The sequence below is a fragment of the Stegodyphus dumicola genome, chromosome 3 (assembly GCF_044657685.1).
Source record: "Stegodyphus dumicola isolate Sdum_Otavi_A_Nest chromosome 3, ASM4465768v1".
NCBI lineage: Eukaryota > Metazoa > Arthropoda > Arachnida > Araneae > Eresidae > Stegodyphus > Stegodyphus dumicola.
Genome location: NC_140770.1, coordinates 228,529,807 through 228,556,061, shown reverse-complemented (window position 1 = coordinate 228,556,061; position 26,255 = coordinate 228,529,807). Strand labels below are relative to the sequence as shown.

At 34.6% G+C, this 26,255-nt stretch overlaps 1 protein-coding gene across 1 annotated transcript; it reads right to left on the bottom strand.

Moving 5' to 3' along the window:
* Positions 1 to 474: 474 nt before the first annotated feature.
* LOC118180827 (uncharacterized) lies at positions 475 to 1,900 on the bottom strand. The gene is made up of 4 exons (XM_035349888.2): positions 1,614 to 1,900; positions 1,078 to 1,191; positions 868 to 984; positions 475 to 632 (listed from the first exon to the last, which is right to left on the bottom strand). Exons 1-4 carry the CDS (start codon positions 1,723 to 1,725, stop codon positions 523 to 525), a joined length of 453 nt encoding a protein of 150 aa, XP_035205779.2. The 5' UTR covers positions 1,726 to 1,900; the 3' UTR covers positions 475 to 522.
* Between the last annotated feature and the right edge of the window lie 24,355 nt (positions 1,901 to 26,255).

Below are 26,255 nucleotides of genomic sequence, written 5' to 3'. Positions count from 1 at the left end.
AAATAAGAACCTACAATAAATAAAACTAAAACAGTTCATAGAATTGAGTATTAAATATAACAATTTAATTTGTATTTTAAAATATGTCAGGAATATAAAAAGAAACAGAACTGAGAATTCTTGTATGCAAATTAAAATAAGAACCTACAATAAATAAAACTAAAACAGTTCATAGAATTGAGTATTAAATATAACAATTTCGATATTTTCTGATGAGTAACTGTTAGCGTTTGTGAAGTTTTCGAAAGACGTTTCAATGTATCTTAGATTACCTTGACAAAGTTCTCTCAAAAAGTTTCTGGTAAAATGTGTTTTATTTGAATATTCCTGACATATTTTAAAATACAAAGGAATAAACCTTGGGTCATCTAAAACTTGACCGAACACTGAAAGCTGTAATGAAAATTACAAACGATTTTTATTAGATTTTTTGTTTTCAAGAGATTTTAAATTGTTTTTAGTACTTACGAATAAATTTACAAAATATTTTCTTCCTCCTTTTCGCGTGCTTTCATGGTGTAACTAGAAACATATTCGTGACACTGGAAGCATATCCGATACGTATTCGGGAGATAATGAATTGGAATCCCGGTGAGGACATTGCAAGTTTTTCCCTCGAATATCAGCACAACCTAAAGACTCGGCAAAGTAATCAGATATAAACACTTGAAAAGAATACAGCTATGCATAAGTTTAATGATAAGAACATATTTATACTAAATATGCAGCTAAGGTCTAAAAACTAATTTGTGTTCTTTCTTACTTTTACTGATTACGCAACAAATAATTTAAGAAAAGCACGTTATTGCGTTAATTTGCAAAGGAAATGATAGAAGCATCTGTGCTGTGGAATTCTGGAGTACTTACCATCTTCCTTGCAATCACATCCTGGACAAGGACCTTCATACACTTGCTGTATTTGGCAACCAAGGGGACATTCGAGAGCCTCACATATTACTTTTCTTGATGGATCTTCAGAAACTCCTATAAAAGTAACAGGATTTTATAAAAGTAACAGGTAGACTTTTATAGATCTGTACTTGTTGCATATGTTATTAATTTATTTATTTTTACCACCTTTCTTGCAGTCGCATCCTAGACACGGTCCACCATATACAAAATCGAGAAAGCAATCCGGAGGACATCTTGGACTGTCACATATTACTTTTCTAAACCGATCGTCATTAGTTTCTAAAACAAAAGTAGAAGTATCATATTTTTCTCTGAAAATGTTTTGGAATCATCACATATTTATTAATATACGGAAAAAACTATTTTGGAAAGTCGAGACATTAAACTGAATTTAAAATTTTAAAAATAATTTACTCTTTAATTTTTAGGTATGTATGATTAAACTAAGGGCACATATTTATTATTATAAAATTTTTAATCTTGATTTAATACATTTCTAGGCCATTTATTTTTTAAAATTGTTTCAAAATCTAAGAAACAAAAACAAAAAACAACAAAAAAAATTTCTTGTGATAAACTTTTCCGTTATGAAAGGCTCATGATAAATATTACTGTTTTAATTTTAAAAAAAAATGTATTAATAGTGAAGTGATGATTTTTAAACGAGGAATTTTACTTTTGAGAACCTGCTGTATATTTACCATCTTTCTTACAGCTGCATCTAAGACAAGGCCCATTGTACCTTGCTTGAGCTTTACAACCAATTGGGCACACTGGAGGATCACAGACAATTTCAAGAGGGAACTCTTCCATATCTGGAACTAGTAACAATATAAGTTATTATTAAGGTTCGTAGGTGGATAATTTTAAGGCACTGGAAGGTTAATTTTTAAGGCACTGGAAGGATAATCTTGGAAAATTAAAATATATGAGGTACTCAATTCTGAATTAATAACTAAATTTAAAATGAATATATATATTATTTTTGTCTTTGATAGTGGATTACAAATAAGCTCATCCTTTAGTAATCGGCCTCAAAAGTTAAAGTAGCGTACTATATAAGCTCTATTATCTATGCTTGAAATTTCAATAAATCAAAACTGAATAGCTGTTATTTTATGTTAAGAAAGACTAAATTTAATGTTTATAAACCATGCTGAAAGTGCTTCATTGAAACAAATGAAGATGAGGTTTGAAGAGGATGCTAAGAAAACTTTTTGTTAGACATCGTATACGGAATGAATGCAGAGTTTTTCAAGCAGAACTTCTGTGTATTTATCTTGCTGTCGAAAGAATCAAGGATAATGGGACAGCATCCTCAAGGTACCTTATTTGTTCTGATTCTCGTCCTTCCCTTTACCTTTTGAACAGTATTACCAGATGCAAAACATTTGTTTCCGTAACCCTATTAACTGTCAGTTCGTTTAGAAATAGAGGAATTGATATCCGCTCTGCTTATGTGCTTGCTCATCACGGTTTCTATAAAAATGAAAGGGCTGATTTCTTAACTAAAGATGCCTTAATTTTACCCATTGTTTACACATTAGCATTCCAAAGAGCTATTGGAAATCCTTTCATTATAAGAAGCTTTTAGCTAAGTGGAATGAGGAATATATTTCCTCTTGTAATACTGAGGTCACCAAAAAGTTCTTTCCTTTTATTTATCATAGAGTGCATTCCGAGTGTTTCCTCTCTATTAATTTTAAAGTTTCTCAGTTTTTATCTGGTCACGGTAAATTCGCAAGTTACCCGTTTCGTTTTAATCTAAAATCAAACACTTTATGTGAATGTTCAAAAAGAGTGCCTCAATATGTGGAACACTTGATTTTCTCATGCCCTACATTTGATGGCCCTAGATTATGCTTGCAGAACAATTTGAAAATGTTCGGAGTGGCTTGGCCAGTGAATTTATCTCTTTCGTCCTGACTGCTGTTCTCTGCTTTTGTTCGTTTTATTTATGTATGTAACTTTTGGTGCTTTTGTTAACTTTGTAAGGATTATGTTAATTTTATTAACAGTTAAATTTTAAGTTAAAGTTCCTTTCCTGTCAAATTCTTAACTTCAGCTTACTACTTCCGGCCAGAACGTAGTTTTGGAATTTGCTGAATATTTAATGAGAAGGAGCGGTATTTAAACCATGAAGTTACTTACTGAGACAGAGAGAGAAATCTGAACTACGCGCGTCTGCCTTTTTGGCCGCTCTCTCTCTCAAAGCTATTTTACGCTCGGCCGTATTCAGGCCCTTGCTAATCTTCGTAGTAAAATAAGTTAAGGGGCCAACTCTCATTGAACCTTGATAGCTTTGGCTGTACTTAGTTAATCTTAGCTTTAGTTTAATTCTTAGTCTTTTAAGTTCAAGTCCAAAGTGCGGACTTTATTTGTTCACTCCCAGGCGGAGTTTTGTTAAATCTTATAGAAATAATAAAGGGTTATTTACCCTTCTCTCTTGTTGTTTCCTGTCTTCGAACTCTAACGATTATTCGCTTATCAGTTCCTAGGTTCCTTACTTCCACATTAACTTAGAATTTCAAGTGAGGGACCTTACAACTTACTTCTGTAAGCTTAAGCCCCGTGTTGTACATCTGTGGTGCACGGGGAGTCTGTATGCTTAAAAATCTCATCTTGAATCTTAGTAGTCGGCTCAAAATTTTAAATAGCGTACTATATATATAAGCTCTATATCTCGTTACTTCTCGTCGTCGAGATGACATAAGACTGTGGTGCCTAACGGACTAATGTCATCCCGATGGAGGAAAAGCTTCAGGCAGACACACATTTTCAAATTCAAGCGCTGCAGGTTATATATTGTTAAATTATATAAAATATTACATATTGCACAATGTAATAGTCTAACGAAGCACATGCTTCGTTAGACTATTACATTCATTATTCGCAGTAGTGATAATTTCTAGCATTGCGGATTACACACAATTATGTTATATAAAACATTATCTGAAACACAAATTCGTGCTTCTTTAGGCTTTTAAATTATTCACCATGGTTTTTTATGCTACGCTGTTCGTGTAGCATATTACAACATTTAATGTTTGATGGGAGAATACACATGCACACATATATATATGTAAGATATAACAAAATGCCATAGCTGTTTTAAAAAATTATTGGCGGCTTCAAAATTAATATTCTAAATTTGGTGTTCTCCCCCTGAATTCATCTGTTCTACCAAATTCGCGATTTTTTTATGTTACGTAACGTTTTAATGCACATATCTCTTGTCCAATCAAAGTAACTGTAAACCAAAACTTTTTCTAACTCGAACTGAAACTATCGACTCCCTCCCTTCTTCGTCTTAGTTGCAGCGTTCTCTTTCGCTGACGCTTCCCTGCTGTCAAGATGCTGCTTTTCCATGCTTCTGCTTATTTGCTTAAGATAACGTCGTACTTTAAAATGGAACTTATTGTTTTTGAATATAATTAAAAAATATCTTGTCTGCAAAAGAATGATTTTGATCTTACCTTCAGCCAGTACGGTCTTCTCAGCCTTCTACGCAATATCGAAATCTGTTAAAAGTTCCAGTGCTTTCATCTACGCATTTTAAAATCATAACACACACACACACACACACACACATATATATATATATATAAATTGTAGTAAGCTCGCCTAAAAGTTACCAGGAGCTGTGGCTCCAAAAAGTTCAACACACTTTAAAAAACAATGTCATTGAAGGATGAGAAATTATGCTACACGAGAAAAGAAAATAAACACAGTAAAATACTTAGCGTTGGAAACTAGTAATGGCAAAAAATACAGTAAAATACCTATGGATGTGACACTTGAAAAATTAAAACATATGAAAATCAAACCAAGGAACAAGTTAAAACATAAAACAAACAAAATCAGATAAAAATAGAAAGCGGAAAATGGTAAATTAGCTGAATTCGACTTCCAATCTGGCTTTTCAAGGGAAATATCTGATTGAACGTCGAATCAAGCTAACTCCATTACGCGTTTCGCCGAAACAGACAATTGAAACTTTTTCGCTACAAAATTTTTTAATTAGACAAAATGTCTTGGAAAATTTATTAGTCTCAATTCTCTATTCCAATTTCCCGACGCGTCAGCACAAAATGACACATTAAAGTGTTAAAATATGTAAAAACTATTCCGATTACATCTAAAATCAAGACAAAAATAAAAATAAAAATAAAAATAAATAGCGGTCTGCTATTAGTCCTAAATATACAATAACATACGGGTTGGGCCTGCAAGCTTATATATATATATATGCATATATGTGATGTACCAGCTTTTGTCCGGAATAAATAGATTGGTGAAGAAATATAGATGTAGTCGTAGCTTAAATTATCAGACGATAAGTTTAAAAAACAGGATCCATTTATTATTGGTCAGGAGAAATAGCAGTTACAAAAATCATATTTCCGGAGTAAATAAAAAAGAATTGCTAATAACGTTTTGTATGAAGTTTACTGCATCGTTACATTAAAGAAAAGACCCCGATATTCCTTTGCGAGTATATTTTGGAAAGGCGGAGCTTCCAAGAAATGACGTCAGCCATTCCAGTTCGCTTTAAATATCTCCAGAACATTCTATAACTGTACGTGTAGAAAGAGGCGGGAAAAACAACTTGACTACGGGGCTGTGGATTTAATTCCACGTACTTTCAAATAAGAGACCGTCGCCATTAAAAAATGAAAAGAACATACAGTTAGAATTTTAAGTGTATTCTTGACTATGGAATTTTATTATTACATATATATTACAACAAACAAAAAAGGGGGAAGAAGAAGCAGAAAATATTATGAAAGAGGAAGGGAAAGAACTTGATTTAAATAATATATTAAAAGTAAATAACAGTAAGAATAGTGAGAAAACATATATATATATATATATATAAGTAGTTGAGAGGTAAGTTCTCAAATAAATTCGCTACAGCTTAGTAGTCAACCAGTATGTATCTATAATGAGCCAAGTTATGAATCTACGATTGTTGCATGTAAGCTCTACTATCTATTCCTTAAATTTCTGTAAATCAAAACCGAATAGCTGTTATTTTAGGTTAAGAAAGACTAACTTTAATGTTTTAAACCATGCTGTAATGCACTTTAATGTTTAAATTAGACTAGCTTTGATGTTTTTAAACCATGCTGTTTCATTGAAACAAATGAAGATTAGGATTGGAGGATGCTGCAAGATTAACTTGAGAAACGAAAGTTTGGGCAAAATTATTTAAAATAAGTTTTCTAGAATTTAAATCAATTAACCAAATTAAAGACATGGGAGCGCATAACCTGAAATATTTAACGATTCGATGAAAGCTGCCGTATATTGTCAGTTATAGGGTTTTTCAACAGTCAATTATTCCTGATTAAGTTGAGAAACAAATATCCAATATCCATAAATGTTGTTCATTATATCAGAATACTAACATTGATTTCATGATGCATGAGCATTATTTTTCTGTCCGTAAAATTTTCATTAGGATTTAAGATCTTAAATATATAAAAGATTTTTGTGATCGATTTCACTGTTATCAGGCAATTTTATATTGCCTGCAAAGAGGATATTGCAATATAATACTTAATTTTAGTATTCAGTTTCACACATATACAAAGCTTGTCTTTTCAGTTTTCATCGAAAACTAACCGAATACGTCCGGCATTTTTAGCAAATTGCACTCAAGTACACAAGTATAGTCTACTTACCATAGCAGCAACTATTTTTTCAATTTTTAAGAATTCGCCTTTAAAATTGGTTTTCATAGAAGTTTAGTCCAAGGCTTTTTCAACAATATTTGTTTCTGTTACAAATTACATTTTAACTTCTTAAACATGTCTTGTTAAGCAGTGAATTATTTCCTTAAATTGATATGTATATATATGCGCATATATATTTTTAGTTTCACACATTTATGTACATGTGTATTAATTAATAAATAATAATATAAATTATAGATCTTTAATTCTTAATTTTAATGTCATTTCCGGATTAATCCATATCATATGACTTTTAAATAACGATGACGATGTAGCTCATTCGGAACTTACAAATTCCTGAACCTGAATTTCTCTTAATAAGCTGGCGCAATCGATAACTACGCATTTTGCTTCTACCTCTGTTGCCACTCTGTTGACAATACCGCGCTGCTTTCTTTCTATCTCAACAATAACAAACATGAAAATATTCTGGAAAACGACAAGATGAATGTGCCAAGTTATTTGTGGCCGTAAATATGAAATGAAATATAAATGAACATTTAATCTGCCTCTGCTGCTATGTTTGCTGTTTATTATTAATCAACATTTCTGCAATAAGCATTTCTACAACACTAGATCCAAATCGGTCAAATCAAATCCAAATCACTTAGCCGACAACCACTTAACCGACAAGACATTTAGCCCGACCGACAAGACTTAGCCGACAGGTCATTTAGTCGACAGGACGTTTAACCGACACGGACACAAGCCGCCAGGACATTTAGCCGACAGGACGTTTAACCGATACGGACACTTAGCCGACAGGATGTTTAACCGATACGGACACATAGCCGACAGGACATTTAGCCGACACGGACACTTAACGGACCGTTCATTTAGCGGACGCGGACAGTTAGCCGACAAGACACTTAGCCGACAAGACACAATGTTATATTAATGTTTTCTAATAAAATATAACGTTTTGCAATATCTGTTAAAATGTATAAATTTCCATTTCATTTTTCATTAATTTTTTTTTTTTTTTTTTATCTTCCATTCCTTCTCTTTCTCGTTTTTGGTTTAGCTTTACGGATAATTTTTGAAGATCATATTAAAATGCAATTAAGCACTTAGCTAGAAACATTCTTTTTTCCTTTCAAAATTTAATTCATATTCCCTGACGAGAAATTTCAGCGCTTTTTCAATTTAGCCAATGTACACCAAACAGCACGATACATATCAAACAATGCTAAATTAACACAATAAATTAATAGCACATATGAGATCTTTAAGAACCGAAAGATGAATGTTACTGATAGGTGAAAAAATGACTTAAATACTGAACATGGAGTAGTCGAGAAATTTTTTAATTGATGGTTTAAATAATTTTTGGGTACGTGTTAGTTAAACGTCACTGTTGGCTTAGTAGCCTGTTGACTAATTGTCTTGACAGTTAAGTGTCCTGTAGCTAAATGTCCTGACGGTTAACTCTGTGTCGGCCAAATGTCCTGTCGACTAACTGTCCGTGTCAGCTAACTGTCTGTGTCGGCTAACTGCTCTGTCGGCTAAGTGTCTTTGTCGGCTAAATGTCTTGTCGTCGAACTGTCCGTGTCGGCTAAATGTCCTGTCGGTTAAGTGCCCGTGTCGGCTAACTGGTGTCGGTTAAGTGTCTCGTCGGCTAAGTGGTTGTCGGCTAAATGTCACGGACCCGATTCCAATCTGTTTCAATTTATATATATATTTGCTACTGTAGTAAGTAAACTACAGTTATATTGGTATACCTAATAATTACGGTGCACTAAAGTGCTAAAGAATATTATAGTATTACGGTGCTAAAGAATATTATAGTATTACGGTGCTAAGGAATATTATAGTATTACGGTGCTAAAGAATATTATAGCATTACGGTGCTAAAGAATATTATAGTATTACGGTGCTAAAGAATATTACAGTGTTACCTATTTACAATAGCATATATATGTATAAAGCATTTCCTTTGCTGTATTCTTTTCATGCATTATTTTTGTGCATTTTCACAATTTTACAATTCAACCTAAGTTGTTGTAATGGTAACAACTACTGTAATTAATTTGATTTCAAATTTATGTAACTTAATTTTTTTCGTAATCTGCTGGTTTAGTTTTAATTAGTAAATATATTAAGACACAATAACACGCCGAATAAATACTAATTCAGAAGACAAGCAACAAAAATCAGCGTTATATTTACAAAATTTCCACAGGACTAGTTTCGATGGTTTTACCGAACCACCATCCTCAGCTGCAAAACCGCAAATGAACAAGATAGGAAATAATGATTAGATAAGAAAGCCTGGACAAGAATAAGCAAGTGGCGCCATCTGTTGGCGAAACCAAAGCTAAAACATAATTTCTCTAAAAGCCGAAGGCAAATTTGGATTGGAATTAGGATCGTTAACTAGAACAGAAAGATTTTTATGAATGTGAAATGCCTCTAGAAAATCCAGTTCTCCAATGGAAGATGTTTTTTGAATAATTTTGGCAGCAGAAAAATTGAAAGTGTGATTTTCGGACCAACAATGTTGAGCAACAGAAGACTTCTGTGTTTCCTTTTTTCTAACATATGCCTCATGTTCTTTGACGCGAAATTTTAAGGCTCTCTTAGTTTGGCCAATGTAAATTAAACCACACTGGCAAGGAATCCTATAAATACCCCAGGAATTCATATCCGGAATGGGGTCCTTGAGTATAGAAGTTGGAATTTTATTGATGGGAGAATAAACAACCCGAAAGTTAAATTTCTGCAAAATATGTGCAACTTTATAGCTAATTGATGGAAAGAAGGGAATTACAACAGAATTTTTATAATCTCCTAAACTAAGAGTGTGGCTTTTAGTGTGTTGAGATGAGAATTTTTTAACTGCTTGATTAATAATGTTGGGTGAAAAGCCCCTGTCAATAGCTATTGCTTTTAAATAATTTAGTTCTTCATCAAGGGCTAATTTGGAGGAGCAAACTTGAAGAGCACGGAAAACATAGGAATAAAATGAAGCTAACTTTTGTTTAGTCGGATGACATGATTTAAAGTGTGGTGGAAGGCAAACCGATGAAGGTTTACGGTAAACTGTAGTACTGAAGTTGGATGTGTTACGTGTGACCAGAATGTCGAGAAACGGAAGAGAATTGCAAGTCTCAAGTTCAAAAGTGAACTGAATAGCAGGATCAATAGAATTCATTGTTGAAAGAACTTTATTTAAATCATCTTTATTACCTTCAAACAGGGTAAAAGTATCGTCTACGTAGCGGAACCATGCCGGGAAGTTTAAAGTTTCAAACAATTTTGATTCATAATAATGCATGTAGATATCAGCCAGGATGGGACTGAGGGGACTTCCCATGGCTAATCCCTCAGTTTGCTTGTAATATTTATTTTGGAAAACAAAATGTGTTTGTTTCAAACAGAGTTGAGTGAGAGAAATTAGCTCATCAATTTCGATGCAAGAGAAATGAAATTCGCGAAGTCTGGTTTCTAGACATCTTAATGCACCCTCCACTGGGACATTGGTGAATAATGATTTTACATCAAAAGAAACCATGAGTAAATTACGAGGAGAAATGTTTTTAACCTTTTTTACAAACTCTATTGAATTTTTTATGGTGTAAATGTTATTGTCTAATAGAGTGGAAAACCTAGAAACTAAATATTTAGCTAATGGATACGAGGCAGTACCTAAATTTGATACAATAGGGCGGAAAGGAATACCACTTTTAGCGGTTTTGTAGCTGAGGATGGTGGTTCGGTAAAACCATCGAAACTAGTCCTGTGGAAATTTTGTAAATATAACGCTGATTTTTGTTGTTTGTCTTCTGAATTAGTAAATATATGTTATGTATTTTGTATTTAGTTAGAGGACACAACTATCTATCATCAGAAGGGATTCTCACCTGGAAACGTCGACGCATTTTCTGAAAGACCCTGCTCAGAAAATTGCCGAAATCATACTAGTGTCGAAGAGAAACACGAGACTACCGTCCTTTTTTCTGTTTCAGCTGTTCGGTCGTGACCTTCGTCTGCCTTGTGATCTTCTGTTTGATTGCCCTTCGGATGCACCTTCATCACTTGAGGAGTATATCCAAAATCTCCAGGCATGGTTTGAAGTGATACAGAATTTTGCAAACAGCGAGTCAGCTTGGCGACGGAGAAGATGAATACCCGATACGACACGATAATTAGTGTAGCGAAAGAAAAAATGATTTGCTGTAAAAGCTTCTTACGATGTTTTCTTTTCAAGATTCTGGATGATCCCTTGGTCCATTGATTCTAGCTTCTCAGTTGTGTTTGGCTGGAAATATTCAGTCTGTATGGAACTCAGTTCTGGAAAGTTATTTTAACAGGTTGCATCATTCACGAATAAGAGAAGTTTACGGAGATAAAGACAATGTCTAATGCGCGCATTTATTCTTAATCTGCATGTACGATAAAAGTGTTTTCTATTCGATAAGTAGGAAAATATTCAGTATTGGTATCAAACAGAATTAAAGTTACCAAACAGTCTTTAACAAAGATTATATTTAAGCAAACTTTTATGGAAAGATGCAGATTTGAAAATCCAAATTAGATACAGAAATTAAACAGAAATGCAATCTGAATTATGATAACTAGAAATACCCACTTTTGTTGAGTAAGAGCTTTAGATTAACATTTAATTTAGGTATTCCTCCTTTATGCCTTAGTAGCATAATGACACCCAACAAAATTGGACAAAATTGGAAGAACCGTGGTTCAATTCCTGGTGAAAGCATAATTTATTTTTTTATAGTTCTCTCCCCGAAATTATTTATAGTTCTCTCCCCGAAATTCTAATATTATATACAAAGTAAGGCTATGTTAGGCTTATTTTTTAAGGCGAAGCAACTCGACTATTATCTGCTTATTGGGAGGGAGGCCTTTGTGGAGGACGTTTTAAGGAAAACTCTCTGGTAACCGCGTTACACATAAGGGCAAACCGAGAAAGCTCATATTTCTCTAGACCAGCGGTTCTCAACTTTTTGACTAATGTGTACCATCTCAAAAAAATAAAAACTTTTGTACAATCATTTTACAAGCATTATTTTTCAATTTTTCAATAGAAATATTAAAAAATATATACCCTCATGGACAAAAAAATTAGCGCACCAAGAAGAAGTCGTCAAAATGAAACGAAATTTTACATACGTAATGACTACTTTGATATAAGTAAATGATAAGAAAATCAAAGAAAAAGGATAATTTATTTCAGAGAAAAAGGCAAAAGAACGGAGGAGTTAATACTCCGTTGGACCCCCTTTAGCGCGAATGCACGATGCGATACGATCGGGCATTGAGTCATACAAGTTCTGTATGATGTCTTGAGACATTTCGTTCCATATTTGCTGTAACCTTGCCTCTATATCGTTCAAACTCGTGGGATGCCAAACTCGTCATCCAAAATGATCCCAGATATGCTCGATTGGAGAAAAATCTGGGGATCGGGCAGACCAAGGAAGGGTAGTAACAGTGCGGAGACAGTCTTGTGACATCCTTGCCGTATGAGGCATTGTCTTGTTGAAAAATGGCACCTGGGAGCCGTTGCATGAGTGGACACACATGTGGTTGCAGGATTTCATGAACATACCGCTGGGCTGTCATGGTGCCACGGAACAATACTAGGGGGTGACCGTGTATTGTAGGCAATGGCACCCCATACCATCACACCAGCCGTGGGAGCGATTGACCTTTGCGTGTCGCTGTACGCAAAGGCAGGATTGAGGCGTTCACCACGGGCTCTCCACACACGAAGACGATTGTCATCACTGCCAAGATTAAATCTGGATTTGTCGCTAAAGACGACCTGGTTCCATTCCGCTGCAGTCCAGCTTCCTTGTGCTCGACACCACTCCAAACGGAGGCGCCGATGAGTGGGCATCAAGGGCAGCACACATAATGGGGGCCGCGATACCAACTGTCCTTCAGCCAGGCGACTTCGTATGGTTCGAGAAGACACAGGGCCCCCTAGTGAAGGTGCTACCTGTGCCTGGATGGCGGGCGATGAAGCAGTTGGCTGTACGAGCGCATTTCTTACGATGTGGCGGTCTTCCCGACGACTGGTCTGCCGAGGGCGTCCTAAGCCTGGTCTTCGTGTACATGACATCTCTCGGGTCCGCTGGTCCCAACACCTCCTCACAACACAATCAGAGCGGCCTAATTGACGACCTACTCGCCTAGCTGACCACCCAGCTTCCATCATGCTGACGATTCTCCCCCTCTCAAACTGCTCATACTGTCTTCGAACAAGCTGGCATGTCTACCTCAGCTCTTCCTTTGTAAATTCAGCACACTCAAACAAGCTTTGGTTACCTGTTTTATACCCACAGAGTACGACGTTCAACGCCCTCTACCGGCCATACGTAATACGCAATCACTTTGCATTTCTAATCATTTGCATATCTCCCCTACATGTACCTTCATTGCAAGTTTCGTTACGATCCCGCAATTATTTCTTGGTGCGCTAATTTTTTTCTCCATGAGTGTATTTTGCCATTTGCACAACCTATTTCTATTAAATATGCACGCATTAAAAATATTAGATTAAAATTAGTTACCATTTTAATTATCATAATTTAAGTTATAATACTTTTATTACAAATTTAGTGTGAAATTTTTGCCTGTTTAAGAGATATCAATTTCTTTGTCTGGTCTTATTTCACTTGTTTAACTGCAAGTTAGGATCCACTTTTAATTTTGTTCTGTATTTATTTTTCAAATATAACGTGGAAGAAAATCTTTGTTCACACAAATAGGTTGTGAAAATAACAGTGTGCAAAAAGGCAGTAAAATTCTAATAGTTTTACTTTAAATTCCTTTAAATTCTATTTTTCGGTTCAGTCAAAAGTTAACGAGGGTGTTGTTTTTGAAATCTTAGAGTTTTTGAAATCTTAGAGTAATCAGTTAGAGTTCGATCACAGGAAATTTTTATCAGTTGTTCTTTTTCTTCCCAAGATTTGTGAATTTAATAGTTAAAAATACTTCGTTTTTTGGGTACCACCGCTTCAGAATCGCAGCTCTAGACTGTTCGCCGAGATTCGAATCCGGGTCGAACCAATATTGTTCAATGTCTTTACCGATCGGCCGATGCGGGCCTTTATAATGTGAGAGGACCAAAGTAATAGTTTAAGATTTGGACAGAAAGTAATTGAAAAATATCAGGAAAAACTTGTCAGTAAGTGACTAAAGCAAAAAAACATTATAAGATTGTTTTTTAGCATATTGTCTTTTGTTAGTGATTCCCTGATGCATTATTAACCAACTTTTCTTCTTCAGTGTACGTTCAAGTAGGCAGCAGCGCAGGGGTATTCCGCTTCAATGTGTATGCGACAAGAGAAAGTGATGAAAGGAAATAGAGGATTCGTATTACACAGATACCTCTTAAAAGTGACGCTATGGGTAAGAAATCTTAATGATTAACATGAAATATTACCACATAACTTGACTCTAAAATGCTAAGTGATTCGCTGAAACAAAAAATTCATAAAAACATGCAAAATACCTTTCGTAAACTAATTTTTGTACAATGAATGCTGACTTTATCAAGTATTATCCCCATTCAGATAAAATAATCACTATATAGAGATTTTATAAAATCTACTATCACGGTTATTCTTCTTTTCAGACGTTTAAATATTGCTTAATTGATTCAGAATATTTATTGTTTTTGGGATAAAACTGTAAGTAATATCATGTAAAATAAATTCATTAACTTAATACAGGTACTTAAAGTTTATTGCTAGCTGATGAAGCTTCTTACAGTTTTTGAAAATAATATTCTACAAAGATTAGAAGGAACGAATAAAATAGAGGATTGCAGAGACACATTAGTTGCAATTAGTTCTAGAATTCTGTTTTGCTTAAATTTTTAACCATCTTTAAGAATCGGAACTCATAAAGTACTTCTCAAAAACTGACAATTTTGCAATCATATTTAGTAAAAAATTAACATACACCAGCTTACTGCTTATAATGTTCCTCGGTACTTTGTCTATGTAGAACGTAAAAGAGCCTAATAAACTGCAGAGCCACCTATTTCTGAGTTCGCGTGTATAATGACCAAGTTCAGAGAAGGGTTGAAATACCCTTTTATTTACTCAAATAATAACAGATGGCCCGCTGCTCGGGCTTAAAGGAAAGCCTCCACTCGGGCTTTTAACTCAAGAAAATGAGAAACTAATCTGATACTAGACTAAAAAGACTTAGCCGAAGCTAGACTAGTTGGCCCTTAATTTAACCTAGCTGGCGATTATCAACAGGCGCTTACAATACGGCTGAGCGTATTAGATTTAAGAACGAGGAAGCTAGACTGCAAACACGCGCCACTAAGGACTCCTAAGCTCTCTCTTTCGAAGTAAGCTGAACCTTCTTTAAATACTCTTTCTAGCTCATTTGCGTAAAACGCCATACTAAAAATTCATTGAGGTAGGGAATAGTAGATGGGAAACGATAATAGACAGTAGAGCATATTTAAACTTTAAATAACTCTCAGAAATTTAAAGTAACCTCTACAAGCTTATTTTTTTAAGCATATAATAAGGTTTCATGAAAGTTTTTCTTATTTGATTCATTTCTTAAAATGTAACCATATTTCAACATCCAACTGTTCAAGAGATATTCAGTCATGTAATATTTGTGACACACTATGTAATAAGAAAAATCAAAACTTCGAAAGAACTTCTAACACATAACAGATGTAACATAGTTTTAAAAGGTGCCATTGCATAATGTCTGTCATGTTTCTTTAATTGTCTTAAATGACTTTTTGGAGTGAAATGGGGGTGTTTTTTGCGGTTTCTTGTAACTCGTAAGCGGAATTTGAGCTTTCACATTATGAAGGAATCTTATTATAATAAAAACCTAATGGTAAAATTTATAAATGTGCATTTCAACGCCAGCTGTCCTCCTAGGATTTTATTACAATAAACGCAGAGTAAGTAGTAACAGAGTTAAGTTATTAGTAGACTACTGAGCATGAGCTGAAACAGAATTTTCTACACCAGTGTTAATCTTAATAGACCTCTTGAAATAGTTATTTTTTAAATGTTTAATTATATTGCATTTACAAATATGTGTATTGCCTGCATTTTCTCTAGCTCCTGCGCACTGTCTTCAGTACTTTACGGGGACGGTAGGAAAGTTTCAGTCATTTAACTACGGAAACGTCAAGTCAGTAAACGAAGATACTTACTTCTTAAACATGGATTATGCTATCTGTATTCGAAAAGAAGTCGGCATGTGCGGAGTGACTTTCTCCTACGACGGTGACTTTAATGTAAACGCTTTCAATGCAACAAATCCATGTGTTGGTGATTATTTGAGCTTCGGAACGCTCAGGAAATGTGGAATAGTTAAGAAAGGTGTAATAATCGATGGAATAAAATTTAGTAAGTTATTTTTTAACTTCATAGGATTATATATTTTGATTGATTGCTTTTGGTTGAGGCTTACATGATCCATTCCACTTCTCTAGTGCATCTCATGTATATTAAACAGAGCCACACTTGGAGACTTTAATTGGAGATGGCCCCTTTTAGCACATTTAGTGTTCTGAAGGCTTCTTTCTGTAAAGTTTCTGTTTCTACCCTCCCTTCCTTGCCCGTCCAAATCAAAGGCATAATTTGCCAATTTTCTCTTTTTCAACGACGGCAACATCACGTTTTACAAAGACTACGAGTAAGCAGATTAAAACAATATTCAGATCACAGCCAGCTTTACGTATAAAAGTTCAAATATGTGCAACTTATTTGTGTATATACGTTCAAGTGATAAATTGTGCATGTATGCAGAGAATCGTATAAATTAATAAATAATCCACTTGAAACGTTCTGTTGTTCTATTTAAGCTAATCCTTTCCTTCATACATTTTACAAATTACTCTTAATTTCTGGCGAGGCACAACAGCGGTCGAGGGGCAATGTCGCTGAACACTGGTAGCTCGATCTAGGTTTGATTTCTGGTGATCGGGCTGGCTGAATGCGCGTTTTCATAGTTTTCTCCATGCGTAACGTGAGTACGAGCCAATTTCCTTTAGAAAATCCTCCGAGAAGGCATCTTTCTTCTTAGCCCTCGTATGCTTTTCCATAATTAAATAAACCAAACTTACCTTTTGGACTCCAATGTTGGTTAACAAATGGTAAAGTGCAGAACGTTTAAAAACACATTCTTACAAAACTTCCCACAAAAATATCCGATCTAGCGAAAAGCAAGAGCAACCTATACTTTAAGTTACCTTCAACAGATTTCTACGAAAGAACGGATGATGCTTTGCTATTTATTAAAAAGCAAAAAAAGAAAAGTTCTACAGGATAATGCTTTAATGCCTTTAAACATGAACCACGGGTTATTTTTGGGATTGAGCTGGGATTTTCTATTTTTCCATCAGTGGAGTTATAGATTTGAAAGTTTATATACGGTGTGCTCGGAAAACATCTGGAAAAATTGCAAATGCAGGTGAAACAGACTGAAATAAACAGATTTTGTAATGGAATGCATGTGCCCAAATGGTCTATTGAGGTGGTATAGGATGATATTGAGCAGAAGATGATAATGATATGCTGGAGTGAACTGTCATTCTCCGTGAGGATTTTGAAAGATATGCCTCGTTATCCGAGAATAGAGCTCGTCGTCTTTCATTTTGTGAAGGGCAGCAGAAACAGATCAAAATCTCGCAGTATTATTCGTAAAATTCTACACTTTACAGTAAAACTGCTTTCCACTCAAAATCCACATAAACTGTGGAATACGCTAACCAAGTGACGAAAAGAGGCAGAAAGGAAAGAATTGAAATAAATAACATCTCGTTTGTAAAACGTAAACATAAATGCCACATTTATTTCATTAAATCTTATATTTTGCTCAGGGAAGAGAATTTTAGATTTTCGGAATTCATGGGCTTATTTGCTTATTTAGAGGATAAAATTTTTTTGTAGCCATAAATTCCGCTTCAGGGTTGCCAAGATCTGCTTACAAAAGAATATTATTAACAATACCTGGTATAACAAAAATATGTACATTAGATTCCAGAGATGTGAGACGCAAAGTTTTGAATTTTATCATGCACAATATAGTATGTAGGTTGGGCAAATGTCATGGCAACTATTTTTTCTTGAAGATACCAGTCCGGTTGGAAAATGTGACATATACAGACGAAAGGATAAGGTCTTAGCTACATGTGTGGACAATGAATAGCACTGAAATATCGTATCACACGAATTTATTACGGTAGTATACAGGGCAATATGGCCTTCACCGTGCAAAAGAATGATAACGCAATACACATAAAGTTGACATGACAAACCTGGGCCTAAAGACCCTCAATGTAGTCCCCTGCTACTGTCACCACACGCTGCCTACGATGTGGGAGGCGCTGAATACCATCAGCCTCAGCATTTGCCGCACCAAGTATGAATCGGGTCATCTTTTGGCGCACAGCATTAGAAATGTCCTTTCGTGTTGCAAACCGCCTACCACGTATTGGTTCCTTAATCTTGGGAATAGATAAAAGTCACAAGGCGAAAGGTCAGGAGAGTACGGTGGGTGCTCCAATTCTTCCCATTCCCAACGTCGGAGTAGCTGCCGTACACACTCTGCTTTATGTGGTCTTGTACTGTCGTGCAGAATTACTGCACTGTCCAAAAGATCCGGACGTTTATCCCGAAAGCCACGTCGTACCTGTCGCACCAGGAAGTCCCAGGAGTACTGCGCGGTCACTGTTCTGCCACGAGGAACAAAGTTGCAAACAATGACACCCCTGACGTCATATGCGACGATCACCATCAATTTGACTGGGGAAGGATTCTGACGGACCTTATGCTGCCTTGGTGATCCAGGATGTCGCCACTCTGCGAACTGACGTTTCAGTTCTGGTTCGTATGTCCTGGCCCAAAATTCATCGATGGCGATTATTCGTGACAAGAATTGATTGCCGTCCTGTTACCAGCGTAAAAAGTGATCGGAACATATTGCATAGCGCACCCAGCTTTGAACTTCCGTCAGTGCATGCGGTACCCACCGCGAAGCGATTTTGCATAGCTGTAGCTCATTACGCAATATCCTGTGGACGGTGCGTTTCTCGATGCCACTAGCCCTCTCTAACTCCAGTAACGTCCATCGTCTGTTTTCATCCATGAGGCGCTTGATGACGGCACGTGCCAAGTCGGTCCGCACACTCGCCGGTCGTTCCGAGGGTTGCTCATCACTGGTTGACACACGTCCTTGTTGAAACTTTCCTACCCACCTTTGTACGATATGGTAGGGCATTATTCCCTACCATATCGTACAATAATAAATTCTTATTAATATTCCCAAGAGTTTCTACTAATTCACTGTGACATTCCATTGCATTTCTCCCTCGGAGAACGATTATTTTGATGTAAGCGCGCTACTCAACACAGGTTACTTCCATCTCGCACGACACTCACCAGCTGACTGATTTCAGAACCCTCGCTACCACAGAGCCATCTGTTGTTCTGCATACACACTATGCCTGCACAGCTTCCACACGAAACGTATACGTTTTGTTATCCGTTCACATATCTACAAGAAAAAATAGTTGCCATGACTTTTGCCCCAACCCTCGTATATGGCGGTGAAAGAACGAAACTTTGATTCTGGTTATTTCTCGACATATTCATTCTCTTCTAAGTACTTAGAGTTATCATTTTAGACATTTCGAAAGTTTCATAGTTACAAAAAATAATCTTAGTTAAGATGGAATATTATGAGAGTAATAAAGTTAAGGTGGAATATTATAATCTCCCTTTAGTTTTATTTGGTGATGTTTAGAAGTGAAGCATCAGTATATTAAAATTGTAAAGTTAAATCAAATTATTTAAAATAAATTTCAAATAATTCATAATTAAATTTGCTTATTGTAAGAGCAAGAGTCTAACTGGAGATTTTGGATTCAACACTTGTCTTAACTAAATAGTGTAACTTTCATTTTTCTATTTCCGGTATGGCATTCGTAATGCTGAAAAAAAAAGAGTTCATTCTAAAAAACAGTTCTTGCCTGACTTATAAATTTAAATGTAGTTAAAATTTTTATCTTTTAAACTATAAACCTACACATAATAATTATATTTATTCTACATTATCTCTGACCTATGATTAAACTTTGTTTCAATAGTTTAAATTTGATATCTTCTGTTGTACCAAACGCATATTATTTTAACTGAGAGAAGCTGTAAGTCAATCACGTCGGAGCCATTAACATTAGAATATAATCAGAAACACAAAACGTAAGTAAATTTGTGGCGGTTTTAAGTTATTCTTTTTAATCTGTTGCAATAATTATTAATTGTTGGTTATTTTTCTTTTAATGCCAAATATTAAATTTCCTAAAATCCTACACATTAAAGTACAAACCAATTTATGCATACTAGTTTACGGTCACGAAATATCATTTGCTTAATTATAGATTTTATTAAAGAATGAGTTATACTGACTCCTTAACTATTTCACGACTCATAAAAATCTTTGAAGGCTGATCGAACTGAAACTCGAATTGAAACTTAGGTCGCTGGACTTATATTGACCGAAAGGCTGATGAGTATATAGCTTTACGCTCAAAGGCAACACAAACACCGATTGCTTGAAGGACTTTGGCTTCAGTTTCTGCGAAAAGCATTCAAAAAAGCAGACTTTTATATTAGAAGGCACAAAAAATTATCTAAGAATTAAAGAATAGTAAATAAAGAAAAAATACCGGTAATGTAGTAAATAGAGAAAAATATAGCAGTAACGATAAAGAAAAAAGACTTGCTGTTAAACTGGTTGTCTTATTGAAGGTCAAAAGGTCATATGCAGAAGATTAGATTATTTTTTCTTTTGATTTGCTGTGATTTTTGACATATGGGGAAGGAAATATATGGTTTTATTTTATTTTACTAGTTTAAAACGACTTTAACTTTTTTAATAACTTTGGAACGAAATACAACATTTCTTTAAGTTTACTTTTAATTATTAATTATGATTTCTGACTTTAAATTTTAACAATGATGTTAAACTAGCCGCAATTTTAACTCACAGGAAATAAGTACACAATTTTCTGTACTTGAAGTACCCAGCAGTAAATTCGATGTGACGTTATGCTTTGACTAACAGCGAATATTATAGGAATGCAATTATTTGAGTTATTTATTTATAAATGAACATTATAATGAAATTTAAAAATACTTACTTCAATACATTTTAACAGTGTAATTGTTTACTGAGTATATTTGAGAACAAAAATTTGTTTCCATACAAATAATAATTATAAAACTTTAATACAGGATATATCTTCCTTCGCACAGACTTTCCATCCCTTCAGTCCGGTGATCGTGTGCAACAAAGGAAAATATCGGTCATTCCTCTATAAAAGGTAGTTGAAAGGGATTGAAAGGCTTTTCTCAAAGCAACCTAAGGATTTTTGATTGAATTGAGGTCTGAAAAATAAGCTGGCCAATTCATATGATCATTATCTTTGTTTCAAAACACTTGTCCACTAGCCTTGCTGTATGTAGATCAGCCTTTTTCATCCAACAAACAAAAATTTTTACACAATTCTGCTGGTCCTGGTCTTACGATGAATTTAAGTAAATGATCCGATGTGTTTTGTACACCGTCACAGTAAACTTTGGAAACATATCAATGCAGCATCCTAAAGAAAATTTATGCCATCCTACTGCCGCATCTAAAGGCGTGCTCTTCAACGATGTTAGTGTGCTGGTTGCATTTTCCTCATTCTCTTCAAACCTTTATGTATTCATTATCTGATTTTCGGGCAAATGATTCGTTCCTGAAAAGTAAACAGCGAACACACTATTGCGCATCTGTCCAAGCTACATGCTGTTGATACTAATTAATCGTGCATCTCTGGCCTTAACTCTCAGGGTACACGATGTGGCATGGAAGCTTTTGTATTCAGCCTATTACCTAACACTGTGGGCAGATGTTGATTTAAGTATTGTTATCGTAGCCATTGCTCTGAGAGTCTGTATTGTAGCTCAGTAAATGTGCTTAACTAACAACTCAATGTACTGACCATAAGGGGATGTTAAAGGCATGCTTGAAGGAGGGAGAAAAGATTTTATAAGCTATTTCAGATTTAAGGGTTTCGAAATATAATTGAGAGAAGAGGAAGCTTACCATTAAATATCATTATAGTAAAGGGATTCATACACTGGTGTTCAAAATTAAGAGAATTTTCTCGATTATTTCCAGACCTGATGGACAGATTTTAATGAAATTTATCGCCAACAAAGACTGATATATTGCTATATATATCAAAAATATACTAAGCAACAGTCCTGATGATATACAAGCGCGATCGTGAATGTTGCATGAGGCTTTTTTTTTTTTTTTTTTTTTTTGCAATGTACCAACCATAAGAGCTTGGCTTACAAATGCAGAAAGATCTAAAATACAGGTTGTAATCGAATGGGAAAAGAGGCTAATCCAGGGTATGGTCCGTTTCACAGTTATACACCTCTCACAAAAAGATTTCGTATTAGAAATTAGTCAGTTTATGAGTACCTGTGGCAGTCGGTCCCACTCCTAAAATGACGTGCTGTTCAAGACCTGGAGGGTCCTGAGAGACTAAACGCGAGTTGCACCTGTCCTTCCAGAAGTGTCAAATACATATCTGAATAAGCTATCCGATTAGAATCCTCACTTCCCAAAAATCATCCGCTAGATTATTGCTATATAAAAGAGCGTTGTGCTCCATAAAATTGAACCAAACACCAAATGTTCCCTTGGAAAGGCAGACATTGGCCTCTAAGACACCTTTCCTGCACCTTGCAGTTGTCCTACATCCTCTGTCAGAGACAAGATAGCCTGTCCCATTCAACATGATGACTACCCAGACCATCAACCCCCCGCTATTGTATTTGTCTCTTTCTCAGATGTTGGAGGACAGGTAGCATGCCCTTTGTTCTTTTTAAGTAGAGATACGTTGAGAATCAGCGGTTAGGCTGAATCGAAACTCATCTGCGAACAGAAGTGTAGCCCGCTGATCTTTGGTCCGAAGTTGATCTTCTGTGCTCCACATTAAACGGGCTATCTTGCTCACTACAGATTGAAGCGGAAAGCTAAAATAGGTCTTCTTACAAGCAAAGGAGAGCTTAGATCCCTATTTTCACCTTTTCGGGAGTGCAGTTGTCAATCGGTTTATTTTTATGGAAAACTTTCGTTCACATAGGGCTAATCTGGTGGATGATTTTTTGCAAAGTAAGGATACTAATCGGATAAATTGGTAGCACAGACGTCTACACTACACCATGTAAAACATGTCTGGAATGCTCTTGGAAAGGAGTCGAGATCGGCGTTCCTTTTTCAGAACCATCCGAGACCTAAAAACAACAATGCTGCAGGAGTGGGATCGACTCTATAGGGACTCATAAACTGTTTCGTTTGCAGTAAGAATTCACGTTTTGAAAGTTGTATAACTGTTAAAGGAGACGATATACTCTCTAAGCCTCCCTTTCTGCTCGAAATTCTAACCCTATTTTTAGACCTACACAAGCCAATGAGCCTTACAGACAATAATGAGAGTGCCATGCTTTACAAACAATAATGACTGCCGCAGGGTATATTTTATTTTATTACAACCATCTATATCTATATCGAATTTCATTAAAATCTGTCGACTGGACCTGGAGATAATCCGGCCAATTGTAAAAATTCTTTTAGTTTTTGAACATAAATGTAATACATAATTAATAATTATAAATAAAGATGTCTTATAAAACTTTACTGCAATACTAAAAAAAACACACTTAATAAAACATGTCTACACATAACAAGTTTGAAGATCAGCTCCTGTCCTGGAATGAAGGATATACGAAAAAGAGAATTTTTTGATTGAAACGTGGATTTGATTCGAATGATAGTACTGACAGAAAAATAGTCGATCAGAAGGTGCCTAATTGATGTGCCAGCGGGTCTTTAAACGTAGTTCTAAAATAACCGTCATGATAATAATAGTCATGTGCTCATAAATAAAATATCATCAAGATAAAAATTACAGATGAAATAAATTTATTACTCTGATATCAGATTAACAAAGAATTCTGAAAACTCTTTTACCCTTTAGGTAAACTGGCAAATTCATTAACGATTCATTAACAAACTGGATATTCATTAACAATTCTCACTTTGAAAGACTACGAAAAACAAATCGCATGATGTTTCTGAAAAAGTTTTAATTCTTTCAATACAAATATTGTTTTATGTAAAAAAAAAAAAAAAGACAAAAGGATTATATTTACAGAAAATGCTTCTTCGATGAGAATACAGTGAGTTATGAGACAATTACTCGGTTAGTTAAATGAGAATAAAGTGTGACTGTTAATGAAACGTAAATAAAAAAATTTAAGAAAAACTTCGATTACAGAGTTATTTTAATTCATTAAAGCAAAATTTAAAGAAATACCGTATTTACTCGAAATTTAAGACCTCCTATTTTAACTAACTCCTTTTTCTTCTAATATTTGATAAGGTAGTATAAACTGTATTTTTAAAAATGGCATTGCAGAAGGAGTTTAATCATATAATTTAGGAAAATTACAATATTTATAGACTAAATAAAACTTGCACGTAATTACTGTATGTATGAACCGTGTAACTACCATTAAATATTATAGAAATGCTTAGCAGAATAATTTCAGTTTACGTCTGCATCCATAGTACTGGGCTCTGGTATGCCTGAAGCAAATAACTAACAATGTACAACTAATAATATTCTCAGGCAACAGATAACAGTACTTTTAGTTAAAAGATATTTTGAAGGAATTAAAAAAATATGATCATCTTTGTTAGAACCATTGCAAGCGAAAATAAATACTTACCTAAATTTCCATTTCCTAAAATTTATCCTAAAATGAGGGAGGATTCAAGAGAATCTTATTTTCAAGTAAATTCGGCAATTAAAAGTCTTCCTCATTTATTAAAATTATATACAGCCCTTACCTCAAAAATAAATAACAATTTTTGTGTAAGAAAATTCATAAATTGCAGAAAAATGAATTACCATTTAGCGTTGGGAAGTTTACTGTAGACTTCCCTGGTGATTGATGCAAATTCTGCTGATTGTAGTAAAGGATAAGAGCTGATTTAATTTTAATTTAATAAGGCAAGTTTTTTACCTTTAACCTTTTTTTCATTCTAAATCTTTGAATATAAATTTATTTTTAACAAACGGAATTAAAATACGATAAAATGCCATCTTGCGACAGTAAAAGGAATCAAATTGTGTTTTCGTTGCACTTAAGGTTAACAAATACAAGCTTCCTAATCGATTGTTTTTGACTTGGCTAATCCGTTTGTTGCTGAATGCAAATTAATCAGGTGCAATGACCTCTAACATCTAGAAACACTTATGGTATAAAGGAAATACATTTTAGGAACCTAAACTAAGAGTACGTCCTTGTTTACAAAATGAGTTAAATTCTTTTAAAATGCTATAACAAAATATAACTTATGCATCAGTATAAATTTATAACAACATTCCCACAACATAATCAATAAAACAATTCATAAAAAAATATATTATTAAAGAATTTTTTAAATGCTTCACAAGGTATGTATTTTCTTTCACAAGGTATGCTTTTCTCATACCTTAAGATTTATTTCTCAAATTAGTATTTATTAACATTGGTTCTTATACTCTCTGTTACTGTATATACATTTTAAAGTCTCACTCAGTCTTTTACAGTATTACTAGATAAAAATTTGAATTATAAACCTAGAATACAAGGTAATTATTAAAACAGCTGTACAAAGGAAATGAAACACAATTTAAAAGACTGATTATTTTTATCAAGAGCAATCGATAAACAATATTCGATATGGTTTTATGTGCCATCAGTTCATAAGTTCTGGGTTAATTAGTAAATTACAATGATAAATTTTAAGAACAGTGATCACAATTTTATTAACTCTGTTGATCTAGATATTTATCTAGAAAAGCAGTTGTATTAAATCCAGTGTTAAAGTTATCAGAATTCTGCGTTAGTCAATATTTGTTACAAAGCTGAATTGAAAATACTTGAATCAAAATAATTTGTTTATAAGGTATTTTTTCCTTCCTCTCCACATGCCTTCGAGGTATAACTAGAGGCACACTTGATGCGTATTAGCGAGGCCTGGAGTTTGAATTCCGGTGAGGATTTCCTTGATTTGAAAAATTCTACGAGATAAGGAAATACAAAATCTAATGACTCTACACTGAAGCCCGAGTTCAAAGGTAGTAAACGATAATTCATCACCACCAGGATTTGGCGGCTGAGTTCCCTCATCCCCAGTCGATCTTTAAAAGGGGGAGTACTCTTATATATGGCAGTTTAGCCTTTTTTTCCGTATGCCTTCGTGGTGTAACTGGAAGCACACTCAACGCGTGTTCGGAAGGTCCAGAGTTGAATCCTGGAAAGGGCAATGCACATTTTTCATGTCTTCAGCACCAAAAAAAACCTAATGACTCTACATGTTATTTAAATTTCTGTCAGTTCTTCAGCTTGGTGTAATTGGTCAGCTTGGTCAATTATATTTTAAATAAATTAGATATTGAAGATTACAAGTATAATTGAACAGTCTCGTTTTAAAATTTGGTGTTTATCTGGATTGCTGTATCGAAGATTG

Bases quoted from the DNA above. Each gene is read 5' to 3' on its own strand.
- LOC118180827 (XM_035349888.2), bottom strand. From the start codon at position 1,725: ATGGAAGAGTTCCCTCTTGAAATTGTCTGTGATCCTCCAGTGTGCCCA. The intron at 1,192-1,613 runs GTAAATATACAG...CTTTTGTTTTAG, and splicing joins ATGCAGCTGTAAGAAAGATG to AAACTAATGACGATCGGTTT. The intron at 985-1,077 runs GTGGTAAAAATA...TTACTTTTATAG, and splicing joins AGGATGCGACTGCAAGAAAG to GAGTTTCTGAAGATCCATCA.